The sequence below is a fragment of the Otolemur garnettii genome, unplaced genomic scaffold (genome assembly GCF_000181295.1).
Source record: "Otolemur garnettii isolate 467f Iridium unplaced genomic scaffold, OtoGar3 scaffold00028, whole genome shotgun sequence".
In the NCBI taxonomy this organism is placed as follows: domain Eukaryota; kingdom Metazoa; phylum Chordata; class Mammalia; order Primates; family Galagidae; genus Otolemur; species Otolemur garnettii.
This window is the reverse complement of record NW_003852423.1, coordinates 3,213,544-3,236,891: the sequence shown is the minus strand read 5'-3', so window position 1 is coordinate 3,236,891 and position 23,348 is coordinate 3,213,544. Positions and strand designations below refer to the sequence as shown.

Below are 23,348 nucleotides of genomic sequence, written 5' to 3'. Positions count from 1 at the left end.
AAAAAAAAAAAAAAATTTAAACTTAAGACATGAAACTATATAAATACTAGAAGAAAGTGCAGGGAAGACACTTGGAAAAATCGGCCTGGGTGAATATTTTATGAGGAGGACCCCCTGGGCAATTGAAGCAACATAAAAAATACACTATTGGGACCCAATTAAACTAAAAAGCTTCTGCACAGCCAAGAACACAGTAAGTAAGGCAAGAAGACAGTCCTCAGAATGGGAGAACATATTTGCAGGTTATATCTCCGACAAAGGTTTAATAACCAGAATCCACAGAGAATTCAAACATATTAGCAAGAAAAGAACAAGTGATCCCATCTCAGGGTGGGCAAGGGACTTGAAGAGACACTTCTCTGAAGAAGACAGGCGCATGGCCTGCAGACATATAAAAAAATGCTCATCATCATTAGTCATCAGAGAAATGCAAATCAAAACTACTTTGAGATATCATCTAACTCCAGTAAGATTAGCCCACATCACAAAATCCCAAAACCTGAGATGTTGGCGTGGATGAGGAGAAAAGGGAACACTTCTACACTGCTGCTGGGAATGCAAACTAATACGTTCCTTTTGGAAAGATGTTTGGAGAACATTTAGGGATCTAAAAATAGACCTGTCATTCAATCCTACAATTCCTCTACTAGGTATATATCCAGAGGACCAAAAATCACATTATAACAAAGATATTTGTACCAGAATGTTCACTGCAGCCCAAGTCATAATTGCTAAGTCATGGAAGAAGCCCAATTGCCCATCGACCAACAAATGGATTAATAAATTGTGGTGTATGTACACCATGGAATATTATGCAGCCTTAAAGAAAGATGGAGACTTTACCTCTTTCGTGCTTACATGGATTGAGCTGGAACATACTCCTCTTAGCAAAATATCTCAGGAATGGAAGAAAAAGTATCCAATGTACTCAGCCCTACTATGGAACTAATTTATAGCTTTCATATGAAAGCTATAACCCAATTATAGCCCAAGAATATGGGGAAAGGGGGGGGAGGATGGGTGGAGAGAGGGTAATTGGTGGGACCACACCTACTGTGCATCTTACAAGTGTACATATGAAATTTACTAAATGTAGAGTATAAATGTCTTAACACAATAACTAAGAAAATGCTGTGAAGGCTATGCTAACCAGTTTGATGAAAATATTTCAAATTATATATAAAACCAGCACACTGTACCCCATGATTGCATTAATGTACACAGCTATGATTTAATTAAAAAATAAAAATCACATAAAAATTAGTCTCTAAAAGTATCTCTATTTTTATTTTGAGTGTATATGCTTGTGTGTGTGTGTACATGTAAACACAGACATTATAAGCACTTAAAATTACAATGATTTGTCTCTGTTCACTGTTTCTGGATCTGTATCAATGCTGTTATCCTAAAGCTTTCTCTACAGTTAGCCAAGATTTTTAACTTTTCTGAGATTTTGCATCAGCTGTCACACACAGCCAATATGGAAAACAAAGTGACAAAAATGACAGGCAAGGATCTTACACTCTATTGGGGAGAGGAGATGCTGCGCAAGTGATTAAGCACTCAGGGTCACTTCAGATCTTGCACAGGGCCCTGAAGACAGTGTGATAGGGGATGGGCGTGGGGGGGAGTCTTTCAAATAGGAGGCCAGGGGAGGCCTCTGCACTGGTGACCTTTGAAAGGGCTTAAAAGTGAAGGAGCTAGTTATGCACAAAACCAGGGGAAGGAAGGTCTGGGCTGAAGAAAGAGCAGATATAATGTCCCGAGATGGGGAGCAAGTTGGCGTTTTCATGAGATAGGAAGGAGGCCAGCACAACTGTAGCCGAGTGATCCGGCTCTGGGGAGACAGTGGGGCCCACATGGGGAGTCTGGGCTTCAACACAGACTAAATGCAAATCAGTGTCTGAGGCAGTTTTAGGAAGGGAAGGGATAGCACCTAATTTGTGTTCTTAAAGGATCCCTCTGGTTGCTGTGAAAAAGAAGAATGGTAAGAGAGCAAGACTGGAAACCAGAGTAAGAGGCTATTATAGTGGTCCGGAGAGCTTCCTGGTGGTGTGGGCGGGAAGAGTGTAGATGAGGAGAAGAATCAAAATATGAATTTGAATCCAGTGAATATTTATGTATTTTGTCTTAGAAAAAGTAGTCACCTGAAAATCCCGAACTTGACTTTCTACATCTGACTTTGTGTTTTACGTCCAACTTTAGATACTGGCAATAAATACACTGTATGATCCAAGGGATACCTGAGAACAACCTCTTAGGCCCAGCAACTCTGCAGGCTTACTTGGCAGCTTAGTAATTCAAGATTTCAGATATTTTCTTACCTCAGGGAGACCTTCGATAAAAGAATGGATGTTTGCGGCGTTGGCGACTTCTTTGATCTCCTCTAATGGCACAGCGCGGCTGTTATCACCATAGGCGATGTTCTCAGCAATGCTGCAGTTGAAGAGCACGGGCTCCTGAGACACGATTGCTATTTGGGAACGGAGCCACTGCACATTCAATTCTTTTCCATCTATACCATCAAATAGCTGCCAAGAGCAGAATGATGTGTTAAGATCCGAGTGTATCAAGTTACGGTTCACTGTATTCAGACGTATACAAATCATAACATGAAGGTTAGGAATTCAAGCTATTTCAAAGTATAATGTTACCCAAGGAAGGCCCATAAATCATATGTTGAATAGAAGCAAACAGTGTGTAACTCACTAAAATGCGGACTCCTAAGGTTACCTGACGTTGCTAAGAATAGTCCAGAGTCCTGCCTGGAGTCTGGAGTAAACCCTGGTTGCTCTATACTGATGTCACGTGAAAAATGACAAACTGCCCCCCACTGCTGTAACAGGGCCCTACTTTGTTGAAGTCCAGCGAGAGAGCAGGTGTAGACGGAGCAGTCGTCCACCTGCATGTCACTTGCACACAGCCGTGTTTATGCACGTAGCCTTATAGCAGTGTTAACTGGTATTTGATGAGCGTGGCTGCTACATGATGCGGACTCCTGAGAGGCACTGGGGAAACAGTGGTAAAAAGGAGAAAGCTCTCCCCCTCCTGTGGCTCGTGTTCTAGTGGAGGGAGGCAGGCAAGGAACATACTAACAAGAAACTCAATAAACTCAGAAGGTGCCCTGAAGATGGTGTAATGGGGTAAGAGTGACTGAGGAGGGAGAGGGTGTGGAGAGAGGTGAGAAGGGGCTGGCTAAGAAGGCTTAGGAGGGGACCTTCAGACCTTGATGTGGATGATGAGAGGGAATCCGTAAGGAAGTTAGAGTAGAAGGTTATTCTAGTCCAGGCAGGGGAATAGCAGAATGAAGGTTCACAGGTGTGTTTAAAGAGCATAAGGAAGCCAGAGACATTGACACAGCGTACGATGATCTGGTGAGCGATATGACAGGAGTCTGGAGAGAGGCAGGGGCCAGCTCGTGAAGGACTGTGGTTGACGGCATGGACTGTGGTTTATTTGAACTGCCGTGGGAAGCCTTTGGATGATTTGAGGGAGGGCGTGTACAAAAACATAAGTGTTACCTAGTTCAAGGGAGCCATTTTGGACACTTCAATTTTGCAAATATTCCTTGAGAATCTGTAATGGGGAAGAGACGGTACCTTGCAGGAGAATGAGGACTAACATGATAGTCTGACTTTTAGCGGCTTAAGGTTTTTTGTAAGTGGAGGGAAGGGAGGTGTGGAAGCTTTTTGTGGGTGTGTGTGATGTGGTTGTGGCACGGACAAGAGAACAACGCAAAACCAGACTAAGACAAGTGCCAGTTAGGGAAAATAATCCTTAGGTACAAAGGATGAAGAGGTTACATCTTTTTAGAGCTTGGACACACAGCTTAAAGAAGCTGACTCAAGGAAGTCTTGATCATGCGTAAGATTTTGACAACTGGGAGGTGGGGATGGCCATTGGGAACAGCAGAAAGGTGAACCAATGAGCACAGGAAACTAATTTCTGTCTAAAACCAGAACAGAATAAAGAGCTGTGATGTGGACATTGGATCTGACCTCTATTTACTCATATTCTGTAAGGATTCCATGGCTTATAAAATCAAAATTCCTGCTGCTGGAATGGCTGAAGAATCTTTGGGTCTTTGTATTTAACTTCAAAGTTCTAATTTTTTTTTTTTAACTGGTTTACTTGTCCTCTTAGTTAAGGGTGGAGATAGAGATTTGTTTCTCTTTAACTCGTGCATTGTTTGCCCTAACCAAACCAGTGGGAATGATTAAGCTTGAGGGAATGTTTAGGAAAAGAACCACTAACCCCCGGCTTAAGTGTGCTTAAATTCCTCCTTACCACTTGTCCTTTCACGGGGTCATAAAATCTCTGCAGAAGTTGAACAGAAGTGCTCTTCCCACAGCCGCTGCTCCCAACGAATGCTACTGTTTTCCCTTTCTCAATACTGAGGGATAAACCATGGAGGATGAACACATCTGGGCGACACGGATAGAAGAAAGAGACGTCGCGAAACTCTAAATTCCCTTCGAACGTGTCCTGTGAAAGAAAGTTGACAGTATTTAGTGAGGCCACTTAAGAAGGCTGTGTGTAACTCCCTGGAGCACACTGGCTGAGCGCTTTCTGAAAATTGTGCATGTTTCCAAAGTCATTTTAATTTCAAATCTGTCTTCACCATTGTAGAGCTGCTGCCTGCCTTTTGGTCACCGTCCCATTTTGTATTTCCCTCTTGTTAGCTTCACTACTGGACTTCATCACGTTCTTAAAAACCATTAGCTTTCTTAGGCTTTAAATGTGTCTTTATCTTTCTTTTTTTTCTTTGCAGTTTTTGGCTGGGGCTGGGTTTGAACCTGCCACCTTCTGCATATGGGGCTGGCCTTTTCTTTCTTTCTTTCCTTTCTTTCTGACAGTGGTTCACTGTTGCCCCAGGCTAGAGTGTCATGGCCTCCTAGCTCCTAGCAACCTCAAACTCTTCAGTTTGAGCAATCCTCCTGCCTCAGCCTCCCTAGTAGCTGGGACTACAGGTGCCTGCCAAAACGCCTGGCTAGTTCTTCTCACTGTGAGACTGTGGCATCTCACTCTTTTAGGCTGGTTTTGAACTCCGTAGCTCAGGGGATCCACTTGCCTCGGCCTCCCAGAGTGTTGGGATTATAGGCGTAGGCCACTGTGCCTAGCCCATCTTTTTCTTTTTTAAATTTGTTTCACATTTTACAGAACCTTATTGCCTAATTCAGGAGAGCTGGGTTTTCTCATAAACTGTATGTATACATGTTATTTTTGTAAACTGGGCTGTGTTTGACAGTTAAGGAGGTTGTGCTTTAAATTCTGATTTATGTTCATTTTCAGTAACACTTGCCTAAAAATGTAGTGGTTGATGATTTGTAAACCAATACTTATCTACACTGGGGATGTTTGAAGAAGGCTTTCCAGAACTATCACTAACTGATTAACTTTCCCTTCATGAGTTTGGTTTGTAAGATTTTAGGTTCTTTTGAACTTTATGTTTGCCCCAGTTGCATTTTAAGTATTATTAATTTTTGTTGTTAAGGTTAACATGAACTAAGTGTTGTAAATGGATTGTGGTGTGTGTGGGGTGGTGGTGATGGCTGAACTTTCAAACGCTTCCCTTACAGTCAGGATTAGTAGTCGTATTCATCACCTACTGAGCCCAGAATATAGGCTTGTACATGGCAGGGGCAGGTAGAAGGGAGGAACAAGAATAAGTATTTGATGATATTATTCTAGAGTTCTAGAAATAGAACAGTATATCTGGAAGGATATATACCAACATGTGAATGTGGTGTGGTAGTAACTTCTTTTATCCAGTGGTTTCCATTTTGCCCTCTACAACATATGAATATAATTTGTACAAAAAAGTTTAAAAAACCTCAGAATACTGTAGAGAAATGGTCAATTATTTCTGTGTATATTGTAGTATATATTTTGTATATTTTGTCTAATAGTTCATAGAGATAGTCTGGGAAACTTCTAGACTTCATAATACATTTTAAAATTTATTCTTACTATTTTTGATTTGTTTATTATAGAAAATTCCAAACATGTAAAAAAAAGAGAGAGAGAAATATGCCTCTTACCCAACAGCCATCCTTATAATATTTGCCAATTTTGCTTGGCTAGATTTTAATTTTTTTTTTGAGACAGAGCCTCAAGCTATTGCCCTTGGTAGAGTGCTGTGGCATCACAGCTCACAGCAACCTCTAACTCTTGAGCTCAAGTGATTCTCCTGCCTCAGCCTCCCTAGTAGCTTGGACTATAGGTGCCTGCAACAATGCCCGGCTATTTTTTGTTTGCAGCCGTCATTGTTATTTGGTGGGCCCAGGCTGGATTCAAACCCTCCAGCTCAGGTATATGTGGCTGGCGCCCTAGCTGCTTGAGCCACAGGTGCAGAGCCTAGGTTTTAATTTTTAAAGGCATAAGGAATGACATTTAGAACTATTTGAATATTAAATAAAATGAATGTTAAATAATTTAATTTTATAGTTTTTATAAGAAATACTTCCATAGTTTCTACCATGCGTATAGTTGTATAAGAATAGGGATCAGGAGATACTCAATTCTTCTCTTGTAGCAATACTATTACACATATAAATTCTAAGATTATTTTTTAAAAATAACTTCTTATATCCTTTACTTTTTAAAAAACAAGTAAGAAATCTTATTTTCACCATGATGTATCTTTGAGCGTCCTATTTTGGGAATTTTAAGATCTTCTTATTTCTGTCACTGACAATAGGCATTCCTCTGAATAGGTAGGTAGCTCTAGTCATGCTGTATTATTTTAACCTGTCATATGTATAAATCTATAAAGTTCTAGAGGGGAATCAATTTTACATAAAAAATTATTTTGAGTATTTATCTAATGGATATTCTTATTTTAAAATTTTAAATATTTAGAAAGGTCTTTTTTTTTTTTTTTTTGAGACAGAGCCTCAAGCTATCCCCCCTGGGTAGAGTGCCCTGGCATCACAGCTCACAGCAACCTCCAACTCCTGGGCTCAAGTAGTCTCTTGCCTCAGCCTCCCAAGTAGCTGGGACCACAGGTGGCTGCCACAATGCCCAGCTATTTTTTGGTTGCAGCCATCATTGTTGTTTGGTGGCCTGGGCTAGATTTGAACCCGCCACCTTAGGTGTATGTGGCTGGCACCTTAGCCACTTGAGCCACAGGTGCCGAGCCTAGAAAGGTCTTAAAATTGAATATATATTTAATGTTTAAGAGTATTATTAAGAGATATATTTTGAAATCATACAATCTCTTTATTATCTCCCTTCTAATAAGCATTGTATTTTATAATTGGTAGCTAAATTTCTCTCATGTGTCTATCAACTTAGTAAATTCGGTTTTCCCTTTCCCCGTTTTATGTGTGTAGATATATTTTCCCATGAAAAATTACTTCTGAAGCAATAGGACATTGTTTACTTTGTGTAGAATATCAGAAAAAAAAACATAATGCAAATCATTATACAAGATTAAAACTTCGGCTGTCCAAATAAAATGCAATATAGAAATAAATACTTTGAGAGCATTCTCATGGCAATACTGAAACAACAAAACTCATTTTTTAATATAAAAATGCATAGTTTTGTAATGGAGGTGAACATTTAATTCAGACAAGACCTCCTTTCCCTCTTTGTAGCCATAAAATTTATTTTATACAAGTTGTTTACCTCTTTGTTACTATAGCGCTATCTTTTGCCATGTTTTCCAAATAATGCCTTTACGTAAGTGGACATTTAAAGTCATAGTTGTGCTTACTGGTTTCTTCCCTTCTTGACTGTCGCTGCCTATGGTTGGTCTTTCTTCCAACAAAGCAAAAAGATGTGCAGCCCCAGATTTGGCTTTGGAATATTCAGGTGCCAGAACAAGTGTCTCTCCCATGGCCATAGCCCCATATGCAATTGCAGTGAAAACTCTGTCAAAAGACAAATCATTTGAATTGTAAATCCATTGGTCCAATTTAAAATTTCAATTTCAGGTACTTTTAATTTAAAAGTAAAGGGAAAAAAGTAGGCACAGTAGTATAATCTTTCAACCCAGATGTCAACCAGTAATGCTAAAGGCCCAAGGACAGTTCTCTCTTTCTGCATTTTCTGTCATGTGTTAAACGTCCCTTGATCTGTACACCAGAATAATCTTTGGAGCTTGGATAATCTTAAACATTTATCTTCCAATTAGAGACCTGGATCAAAGGCCCCAACAAGTGAATGTAAAACTTCTTAGCCACCTTGATAGGACGCTTGCTTGCTTGGAGATTTGACAGATAATTCAACTGACAATAGAAAGAATGAGACTTCAGTAGTGAAGTTTGAATTTACACAGTAGATATTATGTAGATTTCTTTCTTTCTTTCTTTTTTTGCATATAATGTAGGTAGAACAGATATTTGAAGCTAAGTGACTGGTTATCTGCCTGATGTGTTGCTACGGGATTTAGAGAGCAAAGCATGGGGACTGCATTTTCTAAAGGTTTCCCCAGAACAAAATTTGACTAAAATGTATGTTAGCTAAGACTGGAAGAAGATCTTTTGATCTTTTAGGTGTAGATTATGATCTCAGTTATACCAAAACATGATAATTATAAAATAGTAAGGGTGCAAATAATGGTGGGAAGCGTTCAGAATATTGACAGAATTGCGGCATAATCACAGAGGCTTGGTTAAATGTTTTCCTCTTATTTTTGATTTCATTTTAGATATGAGAATACTGTACCGTGGTGAAAAACAATGTATCTCAGTGATAGAGCGAAAGGCAGGATTCAGTTAAATTTCACTGGCAATACTTGAACATTAGGCCAGAAAGGTACATCCCAGAGCCCAGCCGCTGTTTGTTGCGCTGGATCACAGCAAGGAGACATGTCTGTGATCCTCGTCAACTTCTTCTCTGAGGGGACCAACCAAAGGGTGGATTTTGATGCAATCTCTTTAGTGACTTAGACTTCAGATCCTGAATCTTGTTGGTTTTACAAAGATCACAGTATTTTATATACATAAAATAGGAATATATATATAAGTTATATATAAAGTAGCTTCCTCTTATGATTTGAGATGTGCCAAATATACATACATACATATGGATTTATATATACAGCATGGCCATGAAGTTTGTGTGTAATTTTTGAAATCACCCACGAACTTTATGGCCACCCTGTATACATTTTATATAAATATATTTATATTTTATATAAATAATATTCCAGTCTTAGGTTTGGGATGTCTGATGTTATAATTGTAGTCACTAGTTTTGTGATGTCAAGGCATTTTTAATACTAATATTTACAGACATTGTTTAAAGTTCAAAATGCTAGCTGGGTGCAGTGGCTCACGCCTGTAGTCCCAGCTACTCAGGAGGCTAAGGCAAGAAGATCACTTGAGCCCAAGAGTTTGAGGTTGCTGTGAGGTATGCTACCACAGCACTCTACCAAGGGCGACTAATAGGACTCTCTAAAAAGACAACAACAACAATAACAAACAAAATGCTAGGCCTGTTGCAGTGGCTCATGCCTGTAATCCTAGCACGTTGAGAGGCTGAGGTGGGTGGATTTCCTGAACTCAGACGTTCCAGACCAGCCTGAGCAAATGCCAGACTTCATCTCTAAAAATAGCATGGTACCATGGTGGGTGGGCCTCTGTAGTTCCAGCTACTTGGAAGGCTGAGGCAAGAGGATCGCTTGAGCCCAAGAGTTTGAGGTTGCTATGAGCTATGACTCTAAGGTACTTAACCAAGGGTGACAAAGTGAGACTCTGTCTCAAAAAAAAAAAAAAAAAAAAGTTCAAAATGGCATTCAAAGTATTTGACACTCAGCTATAAACATCAAGAGTGGTTATTGAGTTTAGATAACACGATTAGAGATTTTGATTTTTAAAAAATTTTGTGTTTTAACACAAGTAAATATCAAACTGGCTCAGAACTAAGCTTCACTCTGATGTAAGAGAGTCAGTAAGACAGGAGGGAAGATGATTGGATTATGAACTAGGAAGCCTGCATTCTAGTTCTGGGGAGGGAGGGTACAGCCTTCTCAGAAGGCAAGAACTGAGAAAATACCTTCCTCCTATGATTTGAGATGTACCAGAATATCTACCTGTCCTGAAATTTCTACTGTAAAAGTTATGTTAAGCGTTAGGTATGACTGTCACAGGCATCCTCAAACTACATCCTGCAGGCCACATGCAGCCCACCTAGTACATTTATCCAGCCCACTAGGTGTTTTTGCCACCACTGCCTATCCTGCTTAGCAGCTGACTCGTCCCGGGGCCCACAGTCCAGCCCTCCAACGGTCTGAGGGACAGTGAACTGGCCCCCTATTTAAAAAGTTTGAGGACCCCTAGTTCAGAGGCTACTATCCTTGTTAGATCCCTCTTTTTTTTTTTTTTTTTTTTTTTTAGAGAAGGAGTCTCACTTTATCACCCTTGGTAGAGTGCCATGGCGTCACACAGCTCACAGCAACCTCCAATTCCTGGGCTTAGGAGATTCTCTTGCCTCAGCCTCCCAAGTAGCTGGGACTACAGGCGCCCACCATAACGCCTGGCTATTTTTTTGTTGCAGTTTGGCTGGGGCTGGGTTTGAATCTGCCACCCTCGGTATGTGGGGCCAGCGCCTTACCTACTGAGCCACAGGTGCCACCCTGTTAGGTCCCTCTTAAAGGGGAAAAGAGTCTTCCATTTACAACTTGTGTTTGTGGGAGGTAAATGACCCGAAAGATGGAGAACAGAGCAAGAAGAAGGACATAGCAGAGAAGGCAGAGTAAACAGCCAAAGCCCTGGTGCTATTTTTACCATGTGAATGTTGAGCAGAGGGTAAATGGGATGGGGGTTATATTGAGGCCCCTGGTGGCAATGGCCTATCTGGGGTTGAATCAGGGACACTAGTCTTCTTTATGCTTTTTCCCCAGATGGACTTTGTGTAAGGGCAGGCCAAAGCCCACAGGTCTAGATGCAGGGGAAGGAAAAGTGAGAGTTTGGGGACTTTGGTGATAAGGCCTTCAGACTCCTTGTCATGCGAGGAGGAGTGGAGTGGAGGTGGCTGGGATTAGAAGGAAGCCTGACCCAGGAATAAAGCAAACCTGGCTTTTCCGAGCAGCCGGTGGACAAAATTGAAATTTTCAAAAGAATTTTTGGCTAGGAGCTACACACAAAAGCATAGAAATGAGTAATCCTAGTTTTAACAAATTAATACAAACAGGAAAATCCTGTTAGATAGTAACTGGGTCAGATTGATTTGTCTCCCCTGAACTCTGTTCCTATATCCAGTTTGTTGACCTTTGGTAATAGCCTAGAAGGGAGTATAGTGGCTCTGAAGCTAGACCAAGTGAGATCACAGCCAAACTCCACTGTGCGTTTGCTAGCTGTGTGACCTTAGAAATGTTACTTAACTTCTCTGTGTATTTGTTTCTTTATTGTCAAACAGAAGATAAGAATATATTGTTATAGGGTGGTTGTGATAATTAAATACATAAATAATGTACAGTGATTTGTACAGCCCCTAAATAAAAGTGCTCAACAAATGCGAGTTGTTATTATTCCTCTCATAGAGCTGAGAGTTACTGGAACGCTTTTAGTTAGAAAATGAGCTCTCACATTTCTATAGAAATAGTTTAGCACAACAGTTCAAATCACAGCTTTCCAAGTCCCCACTCAGTAGGTTTATTTCATTGGTTGGAAGGCAGAGTATTTTCCAGCCACAAAGATGGTCATTAAAATTATTTCCATACTCATACTCTATCCCTTTTTAAATTTATTTTAATTTTTTATTTTTTTTTTTGAGATAGAGTCTCACTATGTTGTCCATGGTAGAGTGCCATGGCGTCACAGCTTACTGCAACCTCCAACTCTTGGGCTTAAGTGATTCTCTTGCCTCAGCCTCCCAAGTAGCTGGGGCTACAGGTGCCTGCCACAATGCCTGTCTACTTTTAGAGTTGAGGTCTCGCTCTTGCTGGTCTCCAACCCGTGAGCTCAGGCAATCCACCCACCTCAGCGTCTCAGAGTGCTAGGATTACAGGCACGAGCCACTGCGTCCAGTCATATCCCTTTTATCCATTATGCAACTCAGAGATTTTTTCCCCACCCTAAATCCTTTCTTCCCCATATGGGAGAGAGAAAATAAACAACTATTTATTTATAAATAAACAACTAAGTATTTATTTGGTACTTTGAATCTTATAGAATATTTTCATATACACAATATAATTTGATCACTTAGGAGATAAGTAGAGTGGGAACTCTTACCACTTAACAAATGAGGAGACTCAAGCTCAGAAGAATTACAAAGTTTGCCCAGGATCGCATAACTAGGAAACTGTAGGATTAAAGTGTGACCCTCCTTCCTCTCTGTGTGTTCCCCTACGTGATGCTCCTGGCAGTGGAAAGCTGATTGGAATATTCTTTTTCCTGTTGGGCTTTGTTACCACTTGTTTCCCGTTTTAGAATCTCTTTACTATCACTTGATTTTCTTCTGCAGGTGGTCCCTTCAGTGATCCAGCCTCCTTATCTTGTCTTTCTCTCTTCTGTATGATCTCTGGGGAGCAGCCAGGCAGGAACTGAGTGGCTAGCAGGGTAGTGAAGAGGGAAAGAAGAAAAGACTTTCCTATCTTCTGTCTTGTCCAGCTAAGCTTGCGCCTGTAATTACAATGATGACATGGTTTTTCCTTGGCTGCAGACTTAGAACACAGATGGTGGTGGAGTCCTCACTTGCTTCTTTCCATTCCTTATGATTTCCATTCCTTTATGATTCCATTCCTTATGATTCATCAATTGTTAACATCCAATGAAAATATCCACCTGTGTTGCTCTTTTGCCCAATCATCACATTTAACATTCAAAGTATAATATGATTTCCTGTCAAGAATCCCATTTGGTTTTTAAGAGGACTAGGCCACAATTACATCAGCTGCCTGGCTCTGCCACTCAGGCGGTTCTCCAAGCTGTGGCTTTGATTGTTAGTGTAGCAAAGGTTGTCACCTCTCCATTCTTTCTTCCCCATCTGCTTTATTTTCCTCCCTCCTAATATGCCTCGCAAAGATGGAAGAAACTCATTGAGGAAGCTCTGCAGTGGGCCATGGAGATTTAACAGAAATCTTTCCTGGGCACAGATGCTTTCTGAACTATACTGCAAAAGGCAAGCCAGCTAGAAACTGGCCTAAAGGCGAGAATGCAAAATGAGACGGGAGACAATAAACGCACTTTGTATTTCTAAAAGTCTGTATATTTACAGTGAAATCAAAACTGTTACCATGACTAGCGAGGTGTGGTGCTGGCTCACTATGCATGCCTGTATGCGAACCCAAGAGATTTTTTTCCAAATGTCCCTATGCCCTGGCTCTAAGGTGGCAGAATGAAAATGTCATATCCCCTCATTTTAAATGCTCATTTCAGAGGAACTTCTATAATAAAAGAGATGGAAGAAGACAGCTCCTACTGTAAGGCATGCAGGTGGCTTTTTTTTTCTTTTAGAGGCTTTTTCCTCTAAAAAGCCTTGCTGAGAAACTAACATTATGAGTACATTAAGGGAATCTGCGGTTAAAACTCCCTTTCTCTGGGTGTCTCCTTTTCTACAGCACACTGTCATTTCTGAAGAAGGGACAGCGTACCCATCCTTGTAGCAACAAATCATGAGAATATATTCACATTTTATAGGGCAAATAATGCATCTTCATTTTTAACCATAAGCTAAAATAGGATTTCCCCAATTTGTATAGAATTCTAAAATAGTTTCTGGTAGTTTCAAAAGAGACCCCGAGGTTTTAAGCAGATACGGAGCACAGCCTGAGATTTAGTCCCTGTGCTCACGACCTTCATACATGATCTTCAGATCCCATGCCTTGGAGTAATCTGAGTTGGTTAATAAAATGCAGATTCCTGGCCTTCTATCAGATCCAGAAGTCAAATTTTGTGGGTTGAGCTCCAGGTATCCACATTTTTAACCAGATCCTAGATTGGCAAGTTGGGAAACTATTGGCTTAAAGAATGGCACGAAGTGCTTTGTACCTGAGGAGAAGTCTGGTCGGAGGGAGTTTGCTTTGTAAGCTTCTTCCATTCAGTTAGTTGATTAGATAGAAAGCTGTCTGTCACCCTAGATTTTGGAAGGCATAGACTCTTCTAGGCCAGGTATAATTTAGTGTGTCGAAAGGGACCTTGTGACACATTCATGGTCGTCACGGTAACATTTGATCTCTAAGGAGACTGGAGACTTTGATGTTGGAGACAAAGCTCATCTGTTCACACCGTGGCAGTGCTGTACCCATATTCCTAGACTAGCTCTCATTTTTCCATACCCGTAAAGCATGGGTATCTTTACTCTGCCTGTAGTCTGGTGGAATAAAATAAAGCGATACTAGTGGCCCTAGCCCAGACAGCTCCAGCTCCGTTTCTTCCTTCCCTGGGGCTGTGGGAAATACCAAGGTGATCCTATTCATTAATTACTACTATTATGTTAATGGTCGTACATATGTTCTGACAGCTAAAATGCTTATGCCTCTAAAAGAGAGCCCTTTTAAATACGTTTAATTAAAATAAATACAGGAAGCAAAGAAGTGGGCCCAAAGAAGGAAGAATTTTTATTCTCTTATGTTTTAGGACTATAAAATAATAGTAAGTCACCTATTCCCTTCATGTTAAGAATTAGCTCATCTTTGAAGATTGAAAAGTCTGAAAAACTAAGCAAAAATTATTTCAAAAAATAACTTTACAGTAATATTCTATGACAATTTGGTTACAGAATTAGCAATAATAATAATAATGTCTACGAGGCAAAGCCTTTGGCATCTGGAGTTATGAACTCGGATCTGTGCTCTGCTCTTCGCCGATTACAGAACTTTGAGCAAGTAAAGTAACTTCTGAGTTTTAATCTCCTCGTCTATAAAATGGAAATCCTAATATTTCACAGGGTAGTTGAGAGGATTAAGTAGCTAATGCATGACAGATCCTTAATACTGAGTCTAGTCAGGCCAGGTTTATAGTTAATGCTGATTATCATTTAAGTTATGGAATGGCTGGCAGTCTTGGGAGGCCCCTTGCTGGAAACATCCTGCCAGGTGTCACTCGTAGGCATGAAAGTGATCAACAAGATTTTGAGGCTTGAATCATTCTTCAACTAAGAAAATTCTTCGCTTAGTTTTAACATCACAAATCTCAGCGTGTAGATGTAGATTACCAATGCCACACATTATTCTCTTATAGAAATGGCCTTGACTTAGGCCTGATCCTCCTGCCAAAGCTGTTAGACATATGGATGCAGAAAAAAAGAAAATCAGAATTGCAAAAAACAGACTTCTGTTTTTGAAGGGCGAAGTTGACTCTGGAGGCACATTTCCAGGATTGACTAGTTATGGTCCTTTCCAAAGGTCCTCTTTTATTTTTGAATCAGTCCTTCAATCAATAAATATTTATTGTGTGTCTACTATGTGGCAACCTTTGGCTTTTGGGTAACATCAGTGAACAAGGCAGGCAATAACCTGACCTTAGTATAAGCACTCAATAAATATGGAAACATAAAAGAATTTCCTAGAGTGTAAGTGCTATAAACAAGATATGTTATTGTAGTGGGAAAGAGAGGGATGAGGAGGGAGGAGAGGGGACTACTTTGGGCCCCAGTGAAAGTTCCTCTGAGGAGTTGTGCACTTTGGAGTAGAAGCCTGGGTGAGAAGAAAGAGACGGCCTGGCCAGGGCCTGGGGAATCATCTTTCTAGGCAGAGAACAGCAAGCTCAAAGACCCTGAGAAGAGGAGGTGCAGGGACAGACAAATGTGGGGCTGACCTGAATTTCAGCAAGGAGACAGGTGGATGATGTCTCCCTCATGAAGGGCTTTCTGGTCATGGTAAGGAATTTGGCTTTGTTCAAATTCAAGGAGAAGTCATTACAAAATTTGAATAAATTGATGCTATTACATTTGTAACCAAAAAATCAGTCTGGCTGCTGTGTGGAGAATGGGCTATAGGGTCATAAGAGTGGTTGTAAGGACTTCTGAGAGAAGATTGCTGCAGTGGTCTAGTCAAGAGAGGCAGGGGCTTAGATGAAAGTGGTGAGGGTGAGAAGTACTTGGGAATTGCAGCCCTCAGGACCTGGTGCTCTATGTGATGGGTGAGGGGGAGAGGGGATGGTGCCTAGATTTGTGGGCTGAGCAATTGCATGGATGGTGGTTGGTGTTAGTAACTGGGATGGGGCAGTCTTGGGGAAGAGAAACACTGTAGGGGCGGATCTTGAGTTTTGTTTTGGACACATTCAGGTATTTTTAGCCATCCAAGTTTAAGTATCTAGTAGATAGATGGATAAGACTCTGGTGTTCAGAAGTAGGATCAAAGCTGGAAAAATATAGAAAGAAGTTGTCTGGATGCAAGTGGTTGTTAAAACTGTCAGACTGGGTCTGAAAGCTCTAACCCCTGCAACACACAGAGGCCTGCTGAAAAAAACAGGAGCCAGTAGAGGAAATGGGTTGGGGGGGGGGGGACAGTGACCAAGGACAGGAGAGAAAAGCCTAGAGAAGACTGGAAAAGAAAATATTCAGGAAGCAGGTGGCAGATTCTACTGAGAGGTCAAGTTAAAGGAGAGGGGAGAACTGAGAATTGCTTGGCTTTGTATAAGCCGGTGAAATGTCATCAGTGGCTTGAGAGCCCACCTCTGCAGAGGCATGGTGGGAACTAAGGCTTGACTCAGCAAATTTAGGTGAGATTAGAGACAGGAAGGTGTAGGGAAGCAGAATACACGACCCATTGGAATTTGTCTTACTGTGAAGGAGAGCAGGCTCAGTGCCTGTGGCTCAAGTGGCTAAGGTGCCAGCCACATACACTTAAGGTGGCAGGTTCAAATCCAGCCCGGGCCCAAAAAACAACAATGATGGCTGCAACCAAAAAATAGCTGGCATTGTGGTGGGCGCCTGCAGTCCCAGCTACTTGGGAGGCAGAGGCAGGAGACTTGCTTGAGCCCAGGAGTTGGAGGTTGCTGTGAGCTGTGATGCCACGGTACTCTACCTAGGGGGATAGCTTGAGGCTCTGTCTCAAAAAAAAAAAAAAAAAGGAGAGCAGAGACATTGGACATAGGTAGAAGGGGATGTAGGCTTATGGGAGAGAGAGAGATTTCTTTTTCTTACAATAGTTGAGTATAAAACAAAGAAAAAATAATGACCAGCACATTGATGAGAAGAAATGAAAATCATTATTGCGAGTTCATGATATCACCAGACATCTTACATTAGTCTGAATGTGGATAGGATAAGCAGCTTGCTTTCTGTTAATACCCAGGACCAGTTATACTGAAGGAATGGGGCCCTGGGGATTTAAAAAGGCTGTAGAAACTTTAGAGCAACACGAAGAAAACATGTTTTGAGTTTCAAGCAATTGGCTTGTAAACAAACTTTTGGAATACAACCAGCTTTTAAACTTGACAGCGCCTGGATTACATTAGAACCAAGGAAAAACTGGCTAATTTAATGGGTGCCCGGGTGCCAGTGAGCTGAATAAACTAACTTATGTGATTCCAGATTTTGTTTCTTGTTAATCTATCTGACTAGGTAATTAGGGTACGTAATCGGCATGAAGCACAAGGCTAAGTATAATTGTCGTTTACAAGTTCACACAGGCAATGCTGCGTGCTGTGTTAGAGGGTAGGAGAATAGCGTAGAATGGCGAGCCTGCAATTTCTGTTGAAATTATAAATACAGATGTTCCTTTTTGCAATGAAATCTGCTTCTCAGAAACTACTAAGGGGCCTCATAATCAGGTAAGATTTAGAAATTCTGGGATGGTGAACTGTGGATGGTTTTCTTTAAATGCCTAGTGAAAAATCTTCCTGGAACCTCAGTTAAGGCTTAATAAAGAAATAAGTACATTTGTATGTGAATAGAAGCTTAATTAGTAAAAATGATTCCAAGTTGTCCTGAAATCATTTGGTTTCAAATGACTTTTGGACATTTCCTCAAATTGGACATATCCTCAAAAGACAAATATATGTCAGCAATGAGGCTCTTCAAAGGAATGCCCTGGGACCTGGGCGCCAACACTCAAAGAGGAGGTCCCAGTGCATTTTGCCAAATGGGAGCAATTTTGGAACAGGTGTAACTCTCTCCCAAATCATTACTGTGAAGAGGCTGATACTTGCTAAGATGTACATGTTTTGGGGGTGGCCTTGATAAAAAAAAAATGATTTTTTTATTAGTCAAGTATTATATGGATTTCTCTAGCCCTAATGTTTAGCAATGACTTTTGTGATATAGATTAGCAACATTTTTGACATTTTAGGCTTAGGAAGCTGAGAATTAGTAATCAAAATTAACTGTTCTAATTTTAAGTGGCTGAATTAGGTATTGCTATAAAGCAAAGAAATTCACTTTATGTGAACAGAATTCCACAATAGAAGCTCCAACTAATGGTTTGGGAAGCTGCGGCATCATTGGGGTACCATGATCAATTCCTAATACAACTTCTTTTTTTTTTTTTTTGAGACAGAGTCTCATTATGTTGCTCTAGGTAGAGTGCTGTGGCATCACAGCTCACAGCAACCTCAAACTCTTGGGCTTAAGCAATTCTCTTGCCTCAGCCTCCCAAGTAGCTGGGACTACAGGGACCTGCCACAACACCCGGCTATTTTTATTGTTATTGTTGTAGTTGTCATTGTTGTTTGGCAGGCCCAGGCTGGATTCGAACCTGCCAGCCCCGGTGTATGTGGCCAGCGCCCTAGCCACTGAGCTACAGGAGCCGAGCCAAATATGACTTTTTGAAGGGGAACACTCATGTGTATGTGTTTCTTCTGGAGTATTTGCTTATCAAAGAACTGAACTTCAGTGATTTGTAGTCCTACTTAATAAAGCTATCTCAGAGTTCCACAGCATCTCCCCAATTCCCTAAGGAATGGGTGATGACAGGCATATGTTACTCCTAATCCCCATGTTCTAATAAGCTGAAACAGGGAGCAACTTATTTGGGAGTTTAATTCAGATTACATTTATTATACCAGGATCAGTGTTTTACCAGCTATGCTTTATTTCTTGTAGATAATAGTAACAAAAAATCAGCTCAATTTAATCATTTCACAATGTAAACATATATCAAACATCCTACTGTACCCAATATATAACATATACAATTATTGCTTATCAGTTAAAAATAAACTTAATCCTAACTACCTTGAATAAATCATTATGCACTATATACCTGTATCAAAATATCACATGTACCCCATCAATACTAATAAAAAATACAAAAAAAAAAACCCCATTTAAAAAAAAATTTTCCAAGCATGCCTTTCCCACATATGTGATTTAAATGATAATCCACCATAAACTAGATATCTTTCTTGTAAATAAGTACATGACTCATTTAAGGGGGTTATATATTCGCAAAACTTACATGAACATGCCCTCTGGGGTCATTCGTCCAGCTTGAATTAAATAGGCTCCAAATCTAAACCCTGCTGCATAGGCAAAATATATGAAAGCGTGGCTGAATGCATAGCAGCTTCCGATGATCTGTGCTTTCTTCAAGGTATTTCTGAAATGTATAAAATTTACCAAATAATGAGGCATGAGTTATAGCAAGGTCAATTTAATAAACGTAGCATAATAAACATAGAGGACTTTGAAATGCCATAATTTAGTGGATATGCATTTTTCTAAGGGTTAAAGAGGTCATTTTTTCTACTATTGAGAATTATTTTAGAGAAGACAGTTACTATAATAATTTTCATTGTAGCTAATAAACTATAGCAGTATAACAAAGTTGCCTTTATATACTTTCCAATGAATGGACAGTCAGTGAAAGGATAGCTAGTATAAGAGTTAAAGAGATTTGGTTTAGAGATACATAGAAATATTCTTTAACTTTCTATCATCATCTTGCATTAACAGAATAAACGGTGGAAATTAAAGAGTGGTAGCAACAACAAGCATCAGGCCCACTGAGCACAAAGCTATCTTTCTGATAAAGTAATACAAAGAGCAGCGCTAAGCCAACATGATAAAAGGGACTAGTTTAAAATTTAAAGGAGTAAGCACAATTATTGTGTATATATTTGTTTAACAATGTAAACTATTTGGGAGACTTAATGTAAGGGCTGAGCAATCTTATTTTCTTTCTTGAATATGTTACTTCATCAATCTTCTTGAGGACTTAAAATATTTATTCTTGGTTTTCTTTGCTTGTTTGTTTGTTTTGTTTTGAGACAGGGTCTCACTCTATTGCCCAGGCTACAGTGCAATGGCATCATCCTAGCTCCCTGGAACCTCAAACTCTTGGGCTCAAGCGATCCTCCTGCCTCCGCCTCCCAAGCAGTTGGGCTGATGACAAGGCATATGCCACCATGCCCGGCTAATTATTTTATTTTAAGATATTTATTCCAATAGTGCTTAATTTTGATTCCTTTTCCAATATCCTCTTGGTGAAATCATATGAGAAATCATGATATGCCATTATTAGGAAAGATACCAGAGCAAATGAATCAACAGACAAACCGCTGGAGTCGTTCAGCCATTTTCACCTTGGAGAACAAAACAGTTAATGGAATGGACAGGAATCCACATCACCTGTGTTGCGTCTGAAGCGTCTCTTCATACATTTGCTCAAAGGCTTTTTCCCTTGTTAATGACACGATTGTACGCATATTCTCCACAGCTTCAGTTGCGATCTTATGAAATAGGACAATATAGAAATAAAATTAGTCATGGGTAAACTTTTCCTGGTTGTACATTGCAGTCCCTTAAACCCTGGGGATATGTTCAGTATGTGAAGCCAATAAGTTTTCCTGACAAGTATTTCTGGCTTCCTTCCCATCCAGCCCCGAACAAAAATAGGAAAATGACACTTAAGAGGAATGAACATCAGGAGAATTTCTTCTGAAAGTTTTAGTCCACGGATCTAAGGTTAGCCCCCTTCAAGTTTTCACTGAATTTCAATTTAAACTGCTGCCATAGCCCAGGAAATCAAATTATTAGTGACATTATGTTCCTATGCAAAGCAGCTTCCTATAAATTATGAAATAATTGAAGTAAAAGGTAGCAGAGAGAATCTAATCATTATTTTATTCCAGTACAGAAATGTGAATAGCCGCTAAAAAGGATGCAGGAACATTCCAGTAAGGTGACACAAGCTGGAATGTGCTCTGTGTCATTCTGAAATTCTTTTTCTTTTTCTTTTTTTTTTTTTTCAGTTATTGGCCAGGGCTGGGTTTGAACCCACCACCTCCAGCATGTGGGGCCAGTGCCCTACTCCTTTGAGCCACAGGCACCGCCCCCATTCTGAAATTCTTTATAAGATAAAGCTGTTTTTCATTTTGAAGTCTATGAACTTAGAAAGATTCTTAAATATGGTTAATGTCCCTTAATATTTATATAGTTTTAAAAAAATAATGCATAATTACATAAGATTTAAAGTGGAGGTGTCTTAGCTTAGAATAATAACTTTTTGGATATGAGAACACATATTGGCTTCGAAGAGAAATTTTCTGTTTTCAGATTCCATTTGTAGGCTGGCAGAATGGGCTGGGGACAGAGGAGACCTGGGTGGACACTCAGCATTATCTAAAGGACTACTTGGGCTGCAGAAGAAAAATAAATCTCTTGATCGTGGTCAGGATTCCTGGATTCTGCTCTCAATTTTGATACTGAGTTGTTTTAATTTTTTTTTGCGGTGGGGGAGGGGAGAGACAAAGTCTCACTATGTTACCCCTGGGAGAGTGCTGTGGTGTCACAGCTCACAGCAACCTCAAACTCTTGGGCTTAAGCAATTCTCTTGCCTCAGCCTCCCAACGAGCTGGGATTACAAACACCAGCCACAGTGCCTGGCTGGCTGTTTTTCTGTTACAGTTGTCATTGTTGTTTAGCTGACCCGGGCCAAGCTTGAACTCACTGCCTCCCGTGCATGTGGCTGGTGACCTCACTGAGCTATGGGCGCCAAGCCTTAAATTCTTGCTAATTTGAAAATGAACTCAAGGAAACTTCCATTTGTAACATATTCTATAGTATACAAAGAAAATGGGTAAGAATGCTGAATACTTGTTTGAGGGAAAAGAAAAAACATCAAAACCTTTCTGACCGTTTTACACAATGAAGAGTATTATTACAGAACCTCAGGAAAAACTCTTTTAGAAAAACTAATACAGCTACTTTAAGTCTGAAAAATAAAACATTTGTTGATTTGTCCAAATCTTCACACGCAACTGAAGAAAGACTCATATATTTTATGGGTCTATGTTTTGAATTAGCGTTTGGGAAACTGACATATTCAAAGCCATTGGGAAAGGCCTCGATTGCCTGTTTGACTGGCGTTACTCTGAGTGTAGAGTCTGAGGTTATTCCAATGACACAGAAAGGAAATGTCAAAGGACACCTATACAACTACAGGTCAGGACGAAAAAATAGGACGTGTAAAATATAATTGATTGGGCCTTGTTAATTTACAAATTGTGCAAATTATCACAATGTTTGTGTCATATAGGGTGGGCTAAACAACTGTCCACAGTCTCTGAGGCAAATGTTTGCGAAGTAGTTCAGTCTATAGAGCCCAAGGCAAACATTCCAAGGGTCCTTATCTACTGCAAGAAAGGCAGAAAGGTCCAAGGGTCAGGTAAACCAGACAACGGTGAGGAGTAATGTGCTTGGCATCTCAGTTCATGAATATTCATGACATTTATACCCTGCAAGCTGAGATGCAGTCACTATGATAGAGACTAGAAGTGGTATTAAAATCCTTTTTGTATTTGGAGGAGGTTCACCAATGTGGTAAAAGTCATTGAAACTGTATCATGAGAGGAGCAGCTTAAAGAATGGCCATCAGAAAATTCAGTATTTACATAATTCAGTTTCTGAGAGGCTGTCAGAAAAAATAGGAGTTGGACCTTTATCAAGGTGGAAGCCAAGAAGAGTAAGATAAAGGGTCACCAAAAAGGCTGGGAGAGGTGGCTCATGCCTGTAATCCTACGACTGGGAGGCCACAGTGGCTGGACTGAGCTCAGGAGTTAGAGACCAGCCTGAGCAACATTGAGACCCCATCTCTAAAAAAATACCTGGGCATTGTGCTGGGTGCCTATGGTCCCAGCTACTCAGGAGGCTGAGGCAAGAGGATCACTTGAATCCAAGACTTTGAGGTTGCTGTGAGCTATGACTTCATAGTACTCTCCTGAGGGTGACAAAGTGAGACTTTGCCTCCAAAAAAAAAAAGGTTACCAAAACACAAAAACAAAACAAGTCCTCCTTACTACCCAAGGCTATCCAAGGGTAGGCAGCCTGGAAAAGCCATGTACCACCTGCCACTGGGGGAGGGGAAGATGTGTGCCCCCTGACAGGATGTTTTATAAGGGACCCCTACTTCACATGAGTGGCTGGATCAAGTGATGTTTCTTTTAATTCTTAGATGTTATGATTCTAATATGTTTGATGCTAAGAAGCTTAAAAGCTTTGACCTGTATGTC

The 23,348-nt window shown here is 40.4% G+C and overlaps 1 protein-coding gene across 1 annotated transcript in view; it reads right to left on the bottom strand.

Annotated features, from left to right (window-relative positions):
- ABCB5 (ATP binding cassette subfamily B member 5) overlaps positions 1-23,348 on the bottom strand; it is a 114,968-nt gene that overhangs the window by 8,244 nt on the left and 83,376 nt on the right. The window contains exons 21-25 of the mRNA XM_003788491.1: positions 20,467-20,567; positions 19,295-19,435; positions 7,721-7,877; positions 4,288-4,485; positions 2,325-2,531 (exon numbers count right to left, since the gene is read on the bottom strand). Of these exons, the coding sequence (XP_003788539.1) occupies positions 2,325-2,531; positions 4,288-4,485; positions 7,721-7,877; positions 19,295-19,435; positions 20,467-20,567 (804 nt within the window). The remainder of the gene's footprint in view (positions 1-2,324; positions 2,532-4,287; positions 4,486-7,720; positions 7,878-19,294; positions 19,436-20,466; positions 20,568-23,348) is intronic.